Source organism: Octopus sinensis, linkage group LG19, assembly GCF_006345805.1.
Source record: "Octopus sinensis linkage group LG19, ASM634580v1, whole genome shotgun sequence".
Lineage (NCBI taxonomy): Eukaryota > Metazoa > Mollusca > Cephalopoda > Octopoda > Octopodidae > Octopus > Octopus sinensis.
Window position 1 is genome coordinate 20,588,170 of NC_043015.1, and position 20,496 is coordinate 20,608,665.

General features: G+C 35.6%; 1 protein-coding gene across 1 annotated transcript in view; it reads right to left on the reverse strand.

The window, feature by feature from the left end:
* Window positions 1-20,496, reverse strand: part of LOC115222357 (cadherin EGF LAG seven-pass G-type receptor 1) — a 755,088-nt gene that overhangs the window by 266,230 nt on the left and 468,362 nt on the right. The window contains exon 5 of the mRNA XM_029792554.2: window positions 7,840-8,033. Coding sequence (XP_029648414.2) covers window positions 7,840-8,033 — 194 coding nt within the window. The remainder of the gene's footprint in view (window positions 1-7,839; window positions 8,034-20,496) is intronic.

The window sequence follows — 20,496 nt, forward strand, 5'->3', positions numbered from 1 at the left end:
AACTGCCCCAGTTAAGATCCTTCTTCTTCTTCTTCTTCTTCTTCTTCTTCTTCTTCTTCTTATTATTATTATTATTATTATTATTATTGTTATTATTATTATTATTATTATTATTATTATTATTATTATTATTAAGGTGGTGGTCTGACCGAATCGTTAGCATGGAGGGCAAATGTTATTTGCTGCATTTTGTCCGCCTTTACGTTCTGAGTTAAAATTCCGCCGAGGTCGATTTTGTCTTTCATCCTTTCGGGGTCGATGACATAAGTTAAAGCCTTGTTCCTATATTCTTCTTCTTCTTAAGATGATGATGATGATGTTAAACGAAGATTAACTCTCTTTCTCTTATTTATCATTCCACACATACACACACACACACATACACACACACACAAGCACACAGATATAGAGCGTAGTCAATCAGTTTTCTCTACACATAAAATATTCCAGATGGTATAGTATTGTAAGATAAATCGATTTCTGTCTGAATAAGTGTTTGATATCTATCTTCATATGGATTAGAAATATTAGTATTTGAATAGTATGAGACAACGTTTATTACATTACGAATATTTCCCCTTTCCAAATTATTTATGATATTTAATAGTTAGCCCCATCTTGTTATCGTCTGTTCTTTTAGTCAACCGATCAATTGTAGTTAGGAAAGAGAAGTTTTAATTTTAAATTAATTTTGATTTTATTCCCAAGATGTAATCTTTCTCAAATTTCGTTTGCCAAAATTATCTGCCCTTTATATGTTAATAGGCCACCAGAAGGAGCCTTTTGTTCCCACTAAACATTTAAAGACATCCTCTTTGTTAAAAGAAATTATTTCTTCACTACAATAGTTTGTATAACATTTATTGTTATATTTTCCTCTATTTTTAACCCGTGTCCAGATCCTTCCTTACTCATAGAATGTATGTATTCCTGTTTTAAATATATTCCATCTTAATTACTTCATATAATATTTTATCTTTCTTTAAATGTCAATTACGTCTTTGCTATAAATATCGTTTATGATTTTAGCAATTTAACAGATTTAATATATTTTATATTTCCACTTAAATTCCCATATAAGATTATATTTTTTACTGCTTACTTGAATTAGTCTTTGAGCTGCAGCCATGCTGGGGTACCGGCTTGCGGGATTTGTTAAACAGATCGCCCCCAGCATTTAGTTTCTAAATCCGGCACTTACTCTATCGCTCGCATTTGCCAAACTGCTAGGTTACAGTGATGTAGACAAGCCGAGAAAAGTTGTGAAGCGAAGTTGGGAAAAGACAGACATACAGACAAATACACACATACACATACATACGACGAGTTTCCACAGAGTTTCCGTCTAACAAGTTCACCTACAAATCATTGGTCGAACCCGGACTATAACAAAGGATCCTTTCCGAGTGCCGCACACTGGAACTGAAACCGCATGGCTACAATGGTTACAATGCGAACTTCTTTACCACGAAGTTCTTAACCACAAAGCCATGCCTGTGACTGAGAATTGTATATAAGCAAATTTATCACAAAATCTCGTTCAAAACGAATTTATCGCTCTTTATGACTTTACGTTAAATAATTCTAAGGAATAAGGTATCCGATGCTGTTCTGGCAGATTAGGTTAAAAAAAGCCAAATTGTTCTCGTAACGTTCTCGTTGTTGAAGCACCAGAACATTTTAAGCAATGTTTTTCCACCCGTCTCGGCCTTAGAGACTTTGAATATATGTATTCGCCTCCTTCTCCAACCTTTCGTGAGGAACGCCACAAATATCAATCCGGGCCACGAAATTGCATATCCAGATGCCTTCTATTCAAGTGTTCCATTGACTTTGTAATCCCGTAGGACCCAAATCTTCTTTAGGACAAGAATGCCATTAACTCCCAAAAGAGAAGAGCCGCCTACGACACGTTTTGTTTTTGGCACGACAGGGCTGTTTCCATTATCGGCTGAAATTGCAATTGGTGACGGCGGAATCCAGTACTATATTGCTGAAGTTCGATGTCTGAAGACGCAGCTTCTAACCAATTGCAATTTCAGCCGATAATGGAAACAGCCCTGTCGTGCCAAAGCCATTCATTTTACTATTATTTTCGATAGGATTATCATAAAAACATGATTATTTCAAAAGGACTAGTTTAAATTACCTTATCATATAACTAGTAATATAACTAATTAAAACACAAACTTACAATTAAAGCAGCCAAAATTATAATTAGTTAATTACTATAACATCGCTGGTGTCTCATTTATAAAAAGATCTTATAGCTAAAAAAACAGCTCTTTACAAATATAATTCTCCCTTTGTTTTAAATGTTAGATAATATTTTCAAGTTAATATATATATTAAACCTACGACCTACTCATAACCACTCTTACTTAATTAAACATTATTACTATAGTCTTTTTAAAGTTAATTAAACATACTCGTGTTTGTTTTTCTTTCAAACTGTATCCAATTTTGTATTCTTTACGCTTATCGGTTGCTGATGGTACATCTATTTTGCTGAAGTTCCTCGTATTCCCCAACAATACTTGCCTTTCACCTTCATCCCAGGCTTTATACGATTGTTTGTCTGTCTGTATGTATGTATGTCTGTCTATATATGTATGTATGTATGTATGTATGTATGTATGTATGTATGTATGTATGTATGTATGTATGTATGCATGTATGTATGTATCTATCTATCTTTATATCTATCTATCTATCTATCTATCTATCTATCTATCTATCTATCTATCTATCTATCTATCTATCTATCTATCTATCTATCTATCTATCTATCTATCTATCTATCTATCTATCTGTCTGTCTATCTGTCTGTCTGTCTGTATGTCTGTTTGTCTGTCTGTCTGTCTGTCTATCAATCTATCTATCTATCTATCTATCTATCTATCTATCTATCTATCTATCTATCTATCTATCTATCTATCTATGTATCTATCTATCTTTGTGTGTGTGTGTGTGTGTTTGTATTTTGTATGTACATAATAATGAAATGTTTTGCGGATTGAAGCTGCACACATTTTTGAAGTGATATATCTATCTTAGAAAACACATGCACAAACACGCACAAATACGCGCAAACACCCACACACACATACACACAATATTTATATGTACTTATATGTGTATAGGCTTGTATATGTGTACATATATACATACACATACGTATGTGTACGCATATATATCTATATATATTTATGCAAACAAACATAAATACACCTATAGTATATACATATTTACAGCCTACATACACACATGCTAAAACATAAATATATTTCGTATTATCATTTACATCATTCAGCTACAGCTACTTGTCACCAATTAGAATAGACGAGAGCCATTCAGAGAAGAGCTGAGAATGTTGAGTGCGTCGAGAAAACAAAACCAAAAATCCAACCAACAAACAAAAAACCTATTTAACTTCTTTCTTCAACACACTCGATGCCAACTTGAGAAACAATATTCTTCATTGATGATGTCCAATGTTATATCTTTTGTGTGTGTGTTTTTCTTTGTGTGTGTGAAATTTGTTTTATATTCGGGTTTTTTTCCTAAAGAGGTTCCATGAACTTCAGAAGAGTGCCATTGAGATTTCTATTCACAAGATTTGTATATTTAGAGAAGAAAAAAGAGAAATGCTTGTTTTCTTAAGCGAAAACATATTGAATGTTATATTTTAGAAAAATTTACAAATGTTAACGCATATTGTTTTTAAATTGAAGATATTCAAGCAAATAAATATATAATTTTTAGATATTGTTTTTATCTTGTTTTCCTTTCATCTAAATAAATAAATTGTTTGTTTATTTAAATACGTAACTATCTGTCGTCTGTTTATCTATCTATCAATTATGTATATATCCATCTTTCTGGCTATATGTCTGTCTGCCTGTCCGAATGTATGCCTATCGATACATCTTCTCACCTGTCTTCTAAAAAGTATATCTAATTTGTTCATCCATCTTTTTATTCATCCATCCATCCAGCTAGCCGTTCGTCTATATGTCTGTGACTTCTTCTATGCAGTTATACATGTATCCACACAATATGCATCTATATATTCACTTACTATACGTGTGCGTATGCGTGCACGTCTGATTGTATACTATGTACAATACACTACGCAATGGTGCATCTAAATATATTCTACAAACCGCTTCCCATCTTTCCGGACTCGATAAAATAAGTACCAATCAAATACTGGCTTCGAAGTAACCGATTCCACCCTCTTTAAAATCTGCTTACCCTGTCCCAAAATTGGAAACAATTATTAAGGAACAGATGGAGTGAGCCACCATGAGGGAAAGGATCCCGGATGAATTGTAAGTTATTGTCGGTAACTTCAAGTAGGTGTGAAAGGATAATTAGTTGGAGGAAAGCAGGGATGTTCCGCCTGGGTAGGCAAGGTAGCCAAGTGCCTATCCTGAATGAAATTGATCAATAGTTACATTTTCCTTTTATGGCAAAACATGCACCTAATTCAATAAAATTATAAAGGTTACTCTGATTACTATGCATTTCATTTTTTGAGTAGATTAGGTAGGCATAATTCGCCCCTGCTTTTCATTCTTAGTATTTAAGCTACGCATAGTGCTTCTGTAGTACACGTGCTGCGTACTTTCCTACAAGAATGTTTTCTTTACGGGCTATAAAGGTAGAAGTCAATCTGCCTTCAATGCGCCTGTGATCGCGTATTTTTTGTGTGTATGTTTTACTACATAAACGTCACCAACTGCCTACCCTGAGTAATTACTCACGGCACGTGTCTGAAGTAAAGGAAATGGTAGCCAAATCCATTGCACCAACTATGTATTTTACTCATATGATGATAAAACCTATCTGTAAGTAATCTTGGTAAAGTAATTGACTCAAGTCAATTATTTTGAGTGAACCAAACGAATCGCTTGATATGCGGCGAAACGAACTTGAATCCTTTGAATGCGGATTCCATTCCGCTATATAATCGATAAGAAGAGACGGAAATAAGCTTTTCAGGAATAGCATTTGTGTGTGTGTTTGGTTTTGTTTATGTGTATATATATATATATTATATATATATATATATATATATATATATATATATATATTCATATATATTAGTGTGTGTATAAATGTGTGTGTGTGTGTATATATATATATATATATATATATATTATATATATATATATATGTGTGTGTGTGTAAAGCCAGAAGTTGAATACGGACAATTTTGTTTGCATTTTCAAACTAATTTCCAATCAATGAAATTTAAATTGGCCAAGAAAACGTTTAGGATTAAAAACTTCATCGAATTTATTTCAACATTGAGTAGGAAAATGTAAATTAAAAATACTCACATTTACATAAATCAATTATTCCTATAAAACCAAATTAAAATTAGTCATTTCCCCAACAAACTAATTTAAACTCTATAACAGTAAAATTTATACCATGATTGGTGTATATATCTGTACCTAATATATGTGTATAAACAAAATGAAACGTTTTACATACGGACACATCTATACTTACATTAGCACACTCAGACGCACGCACACTCACACACACATGCACACACACACACACATACACACACACACACTCATATATATATATATATAAATACGCATATCTACATATATGTATCTGTGTTTGTGCAAGTATGTATGAATGTATGTATACCGGTTGTCGAGCTGTGGTAGGGAACAAACACGAGCATAAACACACATATATTATATAAGCATATATAAATACCTACATATACGTGTATATAAATACACACACACACATATATATGTATGTATGCATTTTTCTAGATATCCTCATATATCCTCATAATATATATTCTCATAAATATACAAACCTATACACCTATATATAATGTATAATCCCATATTTATGTATGCAGACAAATTTGTGAAGGTGTTTTGCAATGTCTGTAACTATTTATCTCCACTTTCGGACAAACGCATGCACTCATAGAGTCATGCATATTGAGACGCAATGCGAAAGACATCCTTCAGGACACAGCAACAAACACAATCAGAAGACAAAACTGTATATAATGTCAGGGCGATCAATGAATATATCGTATTTAGCGAAGGCAAAATAATTAATCTTACCAAATGGACACCGCAATAGCATTGCGTTTAAAACGAGATGTGCGTACACCCAAACGCACATATACAATACTTATATATGTATATATATATATATATATATATATATATATATATATATATATATATATATGTATGTATGTGTGTGTGTGTATAAATGTATGTATATATTCTTTTATTCTTATACTCTTTTCTGTCATTTGAATGCGGCCATGCTGGAGTACCGCCTTTAGTCGAGCAAATGGACCCCAGGACTTACGTTTTGTAAGGTAAGTACTTATTCTATCGGTTTCTTTTGCCGGAGCGGTAAGTTACAGGGACGCAAACGCACCAGCGTCGGTTGTCAAGTGACAAACACACACATAAACACACACACACACACACACACACACACATACACACACACACACACACATATATATATATATATATATATAATATATACATATATATATACGACGAGGTTCTTTCAGTTTTCCTCTGCCAAATCCACTCACAAGGCTTTGGTCAGCCCGAGGCTATAGTAGAAGACACTTGCCCAAGGTGCCACGCAGTGGGACTGAACCAGGAACCATGTGGCTGATAAGCAAGCTATTCTCCTCTCAACATGACTGTTCATCTATTGAGCTTTATTATTTAAGCTTACGTTGATTCCTCTGTGATGTTGTTTTGTATTTATATTCAAATATCAGGTCATCCTACAAGTTCTGTCCGAATTTTGAATAAAGAAGACAAGTGATCAAATGTTATACTTAATTGAAATTTAATCATCAATGTACCTTCTCCGATTATCTATGACTTCCTTCCGTCTCTTTACAAGCTTTTTAATCCCATCAATGTGAAGCTCTTTTGGTTTCAAAGCGAAGAGCTCTGAAATGTCAGTTTCGACCTCCTCCTGGCTCGCGAAAGTTATCTCCCCTAAATGATTCTATAAACTACGAAACAAATGGTAGTCTGAAGGAGCAAGGTCGGGAGAATAAGGTGAATGAGGAATTTTTTTCCCAACCAAGCTCTTTAATCTTCTGTGATGTGATCTTTGCAGTGTGAGGTCGCGCATTGTTCTGAAGAAACATCGCTCCTTTTCGATTCACTGAAGCAGGTCTTTTTTCTTCAAAGCTTGGTTCAAATGCTCTATTTGCTGACAGTAGACTTGAGGATTGAATGTTGCATTAGGTGGTAACAATTCAAAGTGAACCTTTTCCCCATGACGTTCCCTTCTCGGTTATGCGCATACACACATATCCACACACACACACACACACATACAGATACTGCCACCTCGCTGCCTAGCACTAATAATATTAAAAGTTCTTTCCACTGTAGGCGCAAAGCCAGCAATTTTCGCAGGTGGGGACAAGTCGATTACATCGATCCCCCAGTGGTCAACGTAAGAGATGAAATGGCAATATTGATCTTGGAGGCATTTGGACTCAGAACGTATTTATTTTTACAACTATGAAACATAAAAAGAAATAAAATAAATAAATAATGAAAAGAATGTAAGGTGCCAATGATCCCAGAAGTGAAACTAGTTTCACAATAATAGGAAAATATGTTAGTAATTTAAATAGATTCAAGCGCAAAACGAAAAAAAAAAAGAGTGACGCAGTGTATATAAAGAAAACAATCAGAATAACAAGAATACTAAGAAATAAATAAAAGGAAAAAAACGAACAAGAATATGGTAAGAAGCGTTATAAAAAGTATAAAGAGGAATGAAACTACTTACATTTCTTGTTTGGGAACTTCTGTCTTCGCAGAACAAGCGCAAAGTAATTTTGTTTGTATGTTTGTCTGCGTCGATTTTCTTTAAAAGTGTTACATTTTCTGTACCTGGGTCGTATTTAACATAGACACTTTTTTCACTGTGTACTTGTTTTATAAGATTCCAGTCGCGGAATTTTACTTGGCCAATTACGGAACCTGTTGGCGAAGAATATAGAAAACGTAAATAATGGTACAAAAAAAAAAAGAAAGATAAAGACAACATAAAACGAATGGATATATAACAACAACATCAACAACAAAAGTAACAATAATAATAACTAGTGGGACTCGTGGAAATTCCAGAGAACGTAAAAGGTTAAAAGAAGCTATTTAAGAAAGACTGGAAGATTTGCATTTTTATCATTATTTTGCGAAGTTCTTTCACTTCCAGTCGCAATAATATATTATACGATCTTAAAATTTTCCTCTGCTAAGCACTTTATATTTCTTTCTTTCTTTCTTTCTTTCTTTCTTTCTTTCTTTCTTTCTTTCTTTCTTTCCACCTCTTCAATAAATTTTCTAACCGTGTAATTTCCCTCATCAGATCTTTAACATTTCTCTCTTTCTCTTCCTCTCTCACTTCCACTAACCATAGGAGTGACAACATAATGCATCGGCTGGCTATCTGCTTTCTCACTCACTTACACATTTACACTTCCTCTCCCTCTCCATCTCCCCTCTATAACAAATTAAAGCGTAAAGTGTGAATAAACAGGTAGAAGAATAATATAATAGATTTAGGTCTATAACACAAATTCTTTTCATTATCAACACACCGCCACCATCTTTATCATCACCACTATAGTTTTCAGTAACAAAGTCCATTTCCTCCTCTCTCACTTTTACTCCACACCCCTTTCTAACTAAAGTATAACGAGTGAACGAACAAACAAATTATTATAAAGATGATTTAAGATTTTGGTAAGTCGATTACAGTGTTCAACTGATATTTATTATAGCGACCCCAAAATGAAGAATGCAAAGTCAGCCGCGATGTAATTTGAACTCAGAACGTAAAGACAGACGAAATGTCGCTAGGCATTTTGCCTGGCAAACTAACGATTTGGCCAGCTTGCCGTCTTAACAACAAAAATAACAGCAACAGCAAAAACATCAACATCAACAGAGGAAATAGGCAGAACTCCTAGTTTAGTACAACTCCAGGATGAAGTATTATCAGGGGCAGTGGGGATATTCAGGAAGGCTCTTGCCATCTAAGATTACTTGTAGCTCGATGCTGAGAATTTTTTTCCCACAGTTAAATCCGCTGTGCTTAAATGAAATAATAATCATAATCCATCCAACTAAGTCTCAAGGCTAGAAAGGTTGAGGGTAATTTTGAGGGGAAGTACGGGAGAGGACATTAACCACAGTGTTTGACTGATATTTGCTTTGAAGGCCATGGAAAGATGAAAGGAACTGTTGACCACAGCGGAACTTGAGCTTAGAATGTAAAGAGTCAGAAAACAGACAACAAAGCATTTTTTCCGACGTTAACAATTGTCAGGTCACCTCTCTCCAGGAATTGGCGTGCGACCGTGCTGGACCAGCGATTTGAAGGGTTTAGTCGAACAAATAAAATCCGGTGCTAATTTATTTTTTAAAGTTTTGTACTTATTCTATGGATTTTTTTCTTTTTCTTTTTACCGAAATGCTACAGCAGAGGGATGTAAATAAACCAACATCGATAGTCAAATCATGGAGGATGAAAACACAGGGGGACACACAAACACACGTATACAAAGTAATCTTTTTAGCAAATGCGCTTACACGACATTCGTTGGCCCCGGGGCTGCATTAGGGGTCGTCACACTGTAGGACCAAACACTCGAAACCAGGTGATTGCAAAGGGAGTTGCTTAAACCACTTAGCCATGCTTGTAACTATATGCACGCGCACACACAGACGCACATATATAGTGTATGCATATGCATATATGTATGTACATATAATTATATATATACATATATATATATATATATATATATATATATATATCTATATATATATATATATATATATTGTGAGTGTATATAAATATATAGTATATGTATATGTATATAGTAAGTTTAAAATATTTATATATATGGATGCATGTCTCTCTTTTACTATATACATATGTGTGTATGTATGTATATATATATATGTCTGTATGTAAGCATATATATATATATGTATATTTGTGTGTGTATGTATGCATGTATATATATATATGTGTGTGTGTGTGTATTATGTATGTATATGTATATATATATATATATATATATATATATATATATATATATATATATATATGTATGTATGTATGTATGCATGTATTCGTGTGAATGTATTTTCAGTTGCATTACCACATCGGCGTGTTTTCCCCTTTGCATTATCTCATTCATCTCTCTGATATATTACTACTTATAACGACATTCTGTTATGTAATAAAGGAACGAAAAGTTGGCTTGGTTGTCATTCGCATTACTTCCTGCGAAGATTTAGCTCTTTTGATCTCATAAAGACATAGCCTTTTGTATTATTATGAGATATGTGTCTATCTTGCCATTTTACGTGACCAATATTATCGTAACGATATTTATCTTAATGTGGGATATAGTTTTTACGCAATATACATGATTTCTTGACATGGTCACGCTACATGTTATTCAGAAGGTATTAAATATATATATATATATATATATATATATATATATAATATATATATATATATATATATATATATATATATATATATAATATATATATATATATATATATATATATACAAATAGATATATTATATCCTGATTGAAGTATTCACATAATTATTGACGCTAGTTCTTATTTTATTGTTTTTGTTCTCTGCATATTATTTTATTGTGTTTATCCTCTTGTGAAATGCTAGACTGCTATGAACAATTTTCTTTGTATCTTTTACTGTCTTTCATTCTGTTAGGTTCTTTATACACACACACACACACATACACACACACACACACGCACACACACACACAAATATATATATATATATTTGCGCATGTACATACTCGTCCATACACTGTTTCTCCAACGTGTACGACCGTTCACTTCGTGTGTGTATATATATATATATATATATATATATACATATAGAGACACACATACATACCCACATATATATACGCACACACACACACACACACACACACACACACGTATAAATGGTAATTTGCTAGAGCAGTTAGTGAGTCGTATAGAAGTATTGCATTAATTCTTCTGCTATTCTGCGCTGTGCATCCAAATCTCAATGACTTTTGTGCTTTATTTCCGATGTCGATAAATAAAGTATCATTAGAGTCCAGCTTTTCGACTACATTTTCCTCTGCCTGTCTGTCTCTCTGTCGCTCTTTCTCTCTCTCTCTCTCTGCAGATAACCTCACAATCACCACCACTAATTCGTTTAGCGATCATCACCATTACCGACTGATCTATCACAAAGATTGTTAACCCCACAGTTTCCAGTATCCTCAACACAAACCATCACAACTGATACCACAAGGAGGATTTACACTATCACCAATACCTAGAACAACTGGCACTCCGTCGCTTACGACGAGCATTCCAGTTGATTTGACCAACAGAACAACCTGCACGCGAAGTTAACATGCAAGTGGCCGAGTACTCCACAGACACGCATAACTTTGACGTAATTCTCACCGAGATTCATTGAGACACAGAATATGACCAGGATGGCCCTTCCAAATGCATTTTTGCCAGCTTAGTGGACTTGAGCAGCGTGAAGTAAAATGTCTTGCTCAAGGAATCGGAAGCCGGGAATCGAAGCCGAATAACGTAAGCACTAAGCGACGTGAATTCACTCCTAAAATCTCAACAACAGCAGAACCATTCCTGCTGCATCAAAGAACATCAATGTAATTAGTCCTTTCACCGTATTTCCATTAAACTCATAACCACCAACCATTACACTCATCATGGCTACATTCCCTTCCGCTTTTCACAACACCTCGCCATAAAGACAGCACTCCTGCTGCTATTGTCGCCGCCACTACTGACCCTACTGCTAATTTTAGAAGCCCTACGACCGATCCTCGCCACTAATAATTCTTCACTTACCGCTACAGTACCATTAATGAAATCACGCTACTGGTACGCAACCACTACCAAGAACAACTACAGCACTAAGCACTCTCAATATGGTGCTCCTCGTGAAAAAAACACCACCACCACCACCGCCGTCGCAGCTACCAACCCCAAAACCAAGAAAAATACACCGCCAGCTCTACTATCACCCTCTGAAAGTAGCAAAAAAAATCTAATAAATAATACGATACAAACAGTTTTATATATATGTGTGTGTGTATGTGTGTGTGCGTGTGTGTGTGTGTGTGTGTGTTTGTGTGTGTGCATACTATTTCTATATATTTTATGTAACATCACCATTTCCTACCATTTCATAACAATTTGACAGCAGATATGCGCCATATTTATTATGAAATGTATATTTGTAGTTAAAGGAGAGAAAAAAAACGGCAATAAAAAAATGTCTAGAAAAAAAAATGAAATAAATAAATCAACAAACCGTGTTCATTGCCCTTTTTATGTAAATACTGAAACACAGTGCCAAAAATATAGACTATTAGGAAAAAAGTGCTTCGATTACATACATACATACATACATACATACATACATACATACACACACATACACACACACATACATACATACATACATATATATGTATATATATATATGCGATACACATGTTTATGTATATACATATATATAAACGTATGTGAATCACTCACAGACACACACATATATATATATATATAGTATGAGTTATTGATATATGTATGTATACTTATATACGAATATGTTTATGCATTTATATATTTATATAAATATTATCTGGTGACATGTACATATATTATTTCAGCGTATATATATCATCTCCGTGTTTATATATATATATATATATATAAATATATATATATATACACACACACAGATATATATATATATATATATAATATATATATATATATATATATATGCTTACATACACATATGCATAACATCTATGTGTGTGTGTATGTCTGTGCATACATTCACATATATACATATATAAAACATTTACATGTTTGTATCTGTATATATATGTGTGTGTGTGTGTGTTACATGTACACCCCGCATATACACCCACTGCTTAGAACGCAGCTAACCCATACTCCCTGTATATAAAATAAAAATCAGTAAGAGACATAGAGATCGCTAGAATTCTGCTGACTAGTGTATCAAATCCATTTAAATCAAAACAATATATTATAAGAAATGAATGAAGCTAAATTTGACAAGTCTGTGTTCACTCAAAATAAATAACATATATAAATAAAACAAGAAAATAAAGTAAATAACTCGAATAATAAAACAGCGCTAAATGTCGATAAACGTGTTGTTTCGGCTGGTGATGGTTTGTGTCGTTGAAAACATCGCCATAATGGCAGTGGTAGTTTCGAAATGTGTTAATATTCTAGTTGTTAAGATTGTTGTTGTTGCTCTTGCTGCAGTTCGCAGAGTTGCAGAAATGCTAAATCGCGAAGAAAAGAAAAAAAAAACCCCAAAACACTGTCTTGTGGAATTTATCCTGCTTTTCTTTCTTTTTTTTTTTTTTTTTGTTTTTCATTCTGAGTTCAAATCTGACCACTGTGATTTAGATTGTCTTTTATCCGTTTGGAATCTTTTGAATAAAAATCTAGTTAAATGCTAAGGTTGAATGTTATCGATTCTTCCACTTTCTTGCAAAACTTCTGCTTCTTGTGACCATCACAGCGAATTTCGGGGTTAATAAAAATATACAAATCCGAGGCAGTGGAGTAGCGGAACATCGGACAAGATTTCAAGTTCAGATCCTGTCGTGGTCTACTTAGGCAGTATCCTTATTCAGTCACCCAGTTTAAGACCATCATCATTCTTTCGGGGTCCATAAAATGAGTACCAATCAAATACTGGGGCCGATGTAATCGACTTTTTCCTCCCCTCAGCTGACCCTGTGCCAAAATTCCAAAACCCTTTCAGGGTCAATTAAGTACCAGTGATACATTGGGGTCCATGTAATCGAGTAGTCCTTTCCCAGAAATTTCAGACCTTGTACCTTTAGTAGAAGGAATTATTATTATTATTATTATTATGACTTCGGTAAACGGCAATGGGCTGGCAGAATCGTTAGCACGCTGGACAAAATACTTAGCGGTATTTCGCCTGTCTCTACGTTCTGAGTTCAAATTTCGCCGAGGTCGACTTTGCCTTTCATCCTTTCAGGATCGACAAACTAGATACTAGTCACCCACCTCCCCGAAAATTTCAGGCTTTGTGCCTTTACTTGAAAGGATTAATATTATTATGATTGCGTTGAAAGGCAGCGAGTTTTTAGAAACGTTTGCATGCCGGGTAAAATGCTCAGCGACATTTCGTCCGTCTTTTCTTTTCTGAGATCAAATTCCATCGAGGTCGACCTAGTCTTTCACCCTTTCATGATCGATAAATTCAATACCATTCATCACTGGAATCGATGTAATCGACCTTCCACTTCAAGCCAGAATTTCAGGTCTTGTGCTTATAGCAGAAAGAATTTTTATTCTTGCGTAAATTTTCGATTGATAATGTTGCCATGTTGTTAGTCTCCTTGTTTTACTGCTTTTTGTGATTTTTTAATCTCAGCGTAAACCTGAATGAGTTATGACTACAGTCAATCCAACCATGGCCTTCTCCCCTTTTTATTCTTACCGGGTAATCCTACTCTAACTTATTCAGCACACTCTTGGTATTTGGTGGTGTTGTGGTTGTTGTCGATGATAGTTGTTATTTTTGTATTGTGGTTGTTGTCACTGCTACTATGTTGTTCTGGCTAAAGTTATTGTTGCTATGGCAGCCTATATCGATCTCGTTGCATATATACTTGGCATATTGATCCTTTATTTAGTCTTTTAACTGTTTCAGTCACTGAACTACGGCCATACTAGAGTACTGACTTGAAGCGTTTAGTCAAATAAATCGATTCCATTACCTATTCAAAGCCTGCTACTTAATTTATTATCCTTTCAGGATCCTTTACATTACGAGGCGATAAACAAACCATCACCGTTTGTCAGCCAATGAGAAATAAACACAACACAATAACACATAGACAAATACACACACACCCATCCAGCACACGAACACACATACACACACATAATTTGCTTCCGCACCGGTTCCGTCGGCCATATTTACTAAATTCATTCAGAAGTCATTTTTGACAAAGGTCTATAGTAGAATACATTTACGAGGTACCAAGTAGTGGGACTGAACCCCAGACCATGTGGTTGTGAAGCGTACTTCTTTATCACAGCCAAATCTTTGATTGTGAACTTTGTATTGTTATTGTTGTTTTGTAAACTTGCGTAATTCGAGTGCGGCCTTGAGTGTTAAGCTGTATGATCAGTGGCTGAATAGTAAGTAGTTTACTTACCAACGACATGGTTCCGGGTTCAGTCCCACTGCATGGCACCTTAAGAAAATGTCTTATACTATAGCCTCGGGCCGACCAAAACCTTGTGAGTGGATTTGGTAGACGGAAACTGAAAAAAGCCCGTCGTGAGCATATATATATATATATATATTATATATATATAATATATTATATATAATATATATATAATAATAACGGCAGTTTGTCTGTGCGTGTTTCTGTGTGTCTGTTTGCTTGTACCCTCACCCTGACCACGGCTTTCAACCGATTCTGATGAAACTTGACACACACATAGCCCAATGTCTTAATTCAAAACTAAGGCAGCGAAAATTTTGAAAAGTTCCCCCAGTTCTGAAAAAATCATAAATTCGACATGGGGTCGAGAATTAGAAACACGAACCACAAACTGTCTAGGGGACGCAACTCCACCTTTTTTAAATCTCAAAAAAAAATTTCCCATCATTTTTTTCCATTTTTTTGCTATTTTTTGGCTATCACTCTCTAAAAATGCTTTATAGTTATTTCCCTTACAAACCTGAGCAACGCCGGGCGATACTGCTAGTATATATATATATATATGTTTGTGTGTCTGTGTTTGTCTTCCCCATCGCTTACAACCGATGTTGGTGTGTTTACGTTCCTGTAACTTAGCGGTTCGGCAACACAGACCGATAGAATAAGTACTAGGCTTACGAAAAATAAGTCTTGGGGTCGATTTGTTCGATTAAAGGCGGTGCTCCAGCATGGCTGCAGTCAAATGACAGAAGCATATAAAAGAATAAAAGAGAAAATAGTTCCACTCATGACCAACGCATTGTATTGTCCTTTGCTTTAGCGACCTAATATTATCACTAACTTCATATCCTAACTACTGCTTACTTTTAAAGACGGTGGATCGTGCATCAGCGGGGTTGCCGTCTCTAAATTCTTCTCTCTTTAATTTCACTCACCTTGTCAGTCAGTCTGTCTCTCTCTCTCTCTCTCTCTCACTATGTCTGTCTGCTTACATCTGCCGAACAGGTTATGTCTCTGGCTATGTGTACCTACATATATGTGCATCTACGTACAATATGTATGTATGTATATGTGTGTGTGTATGTGTATATGTGTATGTAAATGTGTATGTATGTATGTGTGTGTCTGTCTATATATGTATGTATGCATGTAGGTGTGCGTGTATATATATGTAGATATGTATGTATGCGTATGTATATATATGTTTGTGTGTCTGTGTGTGTATGTGTGTATGTATGCATGTACGTGTATGTATGTATGTATGTATGTATGTATGTATGTATGTGTGTGTTGTGTGTGTGTGTGTGTGTGTGTGTGCGTTTGTGTATGTCTACCGTTTTTCTTTCTTTCTGTGTCTCTCTGTCAGGTTGTTTTCGTTTGTCGATTCTTAATTCCTGCCAGCCTGTCCCTGTCTTTTATCTCCCATCTATCTCTCCGTCAGTCTACCTGCCTGTCTGTCTGTCTGTTTATCCCCTCCCCTCCCTCTGTCTCTCTCTCTCACTCTCTCTCTCTCTCTCTCTCTCTCTCTCTCTCTCTTCTCTCTTTGTACATTTATCACTTTCTGACTATATCCAAGTCTGTCTCTGTCACAGTTACGCACACAGGTATACACTCTCTCTCTCTCGCTCACCGCATTCTCTCTCTCTCTCTCTCTCTCTCTCTCTCTCTCACACACACACACACATTCTCTCTCCCTCTCGCTCGCAGTCACACTTTCACACACACTCTCCATTTTCTCCTCAATACTACAGTTTCTTAAAATGCAGAAATACAAGACAAAACCACCAAATAGCATTACATCTTCCATCAAATTCCCACATACACACACATACTCGCGCATACAAACACACAGACTGCCTCACACAATATCACAGACGCACACAAACAGACACACACACCTACACACAACCACCCACGAGACAATATAAACAATTAAAAAAACAAAACCGAAACTTCAAGAAAAATCAAACTATAATAAAACTAATGATAAAATTAAAATATAAATACCAAACAGAGATCGATGAAGAATAATCGATGAGAGAAATAATCACATTCAGTTTAAACATTGAATAAATTCAATGGTAAAGTGGCTGGACGTCTGTCTGTGTGTCTGCCTAACAGACAGACGGTGGGTATGTGTGTATATGTCGGTAGGAAGCTATCTGTGTATGCGCGTGTATACGTATTTGTATGTGTGTATATACGTATGTATTTGTGTGTATGTATGTCTCTTCTATTTCTTAATTATTATAAACCTTCCACTGAGGAGGGAGTCGGCCTCCATGTATGTATGTATCTATGTGTGTATGTATGGATGGATGGAGGGATGGATATGCGTGGGTGTGCGTGCATGTGTGTATGGATGGATATGCGCGCGTGTGTGTATGTGTGTGTGTGATGTATATACGAGGGTATTAACTTCTACTTATTTTGTAGGGTGTCGTCGTAAGACAACTCGTCTTGAATATTTGCAGCGTAGCAGAAGTCGTCCTTCTTTATGTCGGTAAAAAGAAAAAGGAAGTAGAAGAAGAAGTAGAAGAAGAAGTAGAAGAAGAAGAAGTAGAAGTAGAAGAAGAAGTAGAAGTAGAAGAAGAAGAAGTAGAAGAAGAAGAAGAAGAAGAAGAAGAAGAAGATGAAGTAGAAGAAGAAGATGAAGAAGAAGAAAGAGATGAGAAAATTGAAGGGGAAGGAAATTGCGAGAAGACGAAGGAGTTGAGAGAAAGAAAAAAGAAGTAAAAGAAGATAAGGGGGAGAAATTAGAGGCGATGAAAATAGAGATAGAGAAGAGGAAGTAGGAAAAAGTTGTAGAAGAGAGAGAAAGGTTAAGAAAAGAAGTTATAGGATAAGAAAACGGAAAGAAGAAAAACAAGAGAAGAGAAGGAAAAAGTAGAAATATTGAAGTCAAACAAAAGAAGGAAGAAGAAAGGTTTACGTTAGTAGTGGGTCTTGAAAGAATGAAACTGAATTCAGAACGGAGGGAGATGTGACGAATTTATTCTTTTTATGCGCCCTTTTCAAGCCTAGCCAGGCTCATGGGCCCGGAAACCGGTCTTTATAGTGTATGTGTTCCCCCCAGCTGTACGGTACGCCAGCCCATCGCAGCGTTACCCAAAAAAACACGAAGAAAGAGTGAGAGAAAGTTGGGACGAAAGAGTACAACAGGGGTCGCCACAACCCCCTGCCGGAGCCTCGTGAAGCTTTTGGGTGCTTTCGCCCAATAAACACTCACAAAGCCCGGTCTGGGAATCGAAACCGCAATCCTCGAGTCCGCTGCCCTAACCACTGGGCCATTGCGCCTCCACGATGTGACGATTAGACGCCAAATATAATATCCTTTCTGGAAGCAGAAGGCATCAAATTTGTGGGGAGATGAGTCGATTACATAGGCTCATGTATAATCTTTTCTACTCTAGCACAAGGCCCGAAATTTTGGGAGAGTGGGACAGTCGATTAGATCGACCTCAGTACGCAACTGGTACTTATCAACCCCCGAAGGGATGAAATCGGCAGAATTGGAACTCAGAACGTAGCGATGGCCGAAATACCTTTTCTGCTCTAAGCACAAGGCCTGAAATTTTTGAGAAGGGGCCAGCCGATTAGATCGACCCCAATATGCAACCCAGAACGTAGCGACGGCCGGGGTACCATTAAGGATTTCGTCCAGCGTGCTAACGATTCTACCAGCTCGCCACCTTCAGACGCCAAATATTATCTCTCTCTTTAACAACTCTGCCAACGCGTTTGCATTATTTATGTGCGTTTATGCACATACATGTGCATCTATGTGTGTTTGTGTGTATGTGTATGTATTCATGTACGTATGTATCTTTGTGCTTCTGCATACATGAGTGTATGTGTGGATGTGTGTATTTATATCTGGTTGAATGCGCCTGGCTTAGTGTTTACGACATTCGGTCCACGATCGTAAAGTCGTGAGTTCGATTCCTGGCGGTGCGTCGTAACCTTGAACAAGACACTTTATTTCGCGTTGCTCCAGTGTACTCAACTGGCAAAAATGTGTTGTACCTGTAATCCAAAGGACCAGTCTTGTCACATTCTGTGTCACGTTGAATCTCCCCGAGAACTACGTTTAAGAGTTATGCATGTCTGTGGAGTACTCAGCCACGTGGACATTAATTCCACTGGCAGACTGTTCAGTTGATCGGATCAACTGGACGGTTCATCGTCATAACCGACGGAGTGCCATTCTTTAAAGTTTACATTTCGCATAGACATTAGAATGTCGGACAGAAGACTTTGCAGTCTTTGCTCAACCTTGTGTTCAAATCTCGCTAATGTAAAATTTACCTCTCAACATTTCGGGATCAATGAAATGAAAAAAAAAACAACAAAAAAAAACTAATTTAACGCAGTGAATTATTGCCAAAACTCAATATACTTCCCAGATACGCCAGAGAAACTTCTCATTTCTGTCTGTGTCAATAACTGTGCAAAATCCCTGTTGTTACCTAAAGAAATATAACGATTCACAGGTAGCTTTTCTCTAGTCTTAAACAAACCACTGAAGAAGCATCTTTTAAGGACATCGAATGCAGTAATGCATTCTTTCGAAGTCCCGATATTTGGCCAATCTTGTTACAATTCTTCAACCATTTTTTTCCATATATATCTGAGATAAATATATATCTGAGGTGAATATGAAATTCGTTAATTTCTTGTTTCAACTTTATGATATTTCCCTTCGTGTCGAGAGAGAGAGAGTTGGGTGAATGTAACTTTTAACGCATATCAAATGGTACAGTGGTATTGCATGGCCAGTTCACTGTTACATGCTTACATACACACATTCATTAATACATACATAAATACATACATACATGTCGCTTTATCTATCTATCTATCTATCTATCTATCTATCTATCTATCTATCTATCTATCTATCTATCTATCTATCTATCTATCTATCTATCTATCTATCAATCTATCTGTCGATGACTGTGTGTACATATACATATATGCACAAACATAATCGTATATATATATATATGTGTGTGTGTTTGTATGTGTATATATATATATATATATATATATGACAGGGTGTATGCGTGTATACGTACGTACATATATATATATATATTATATCTATATTA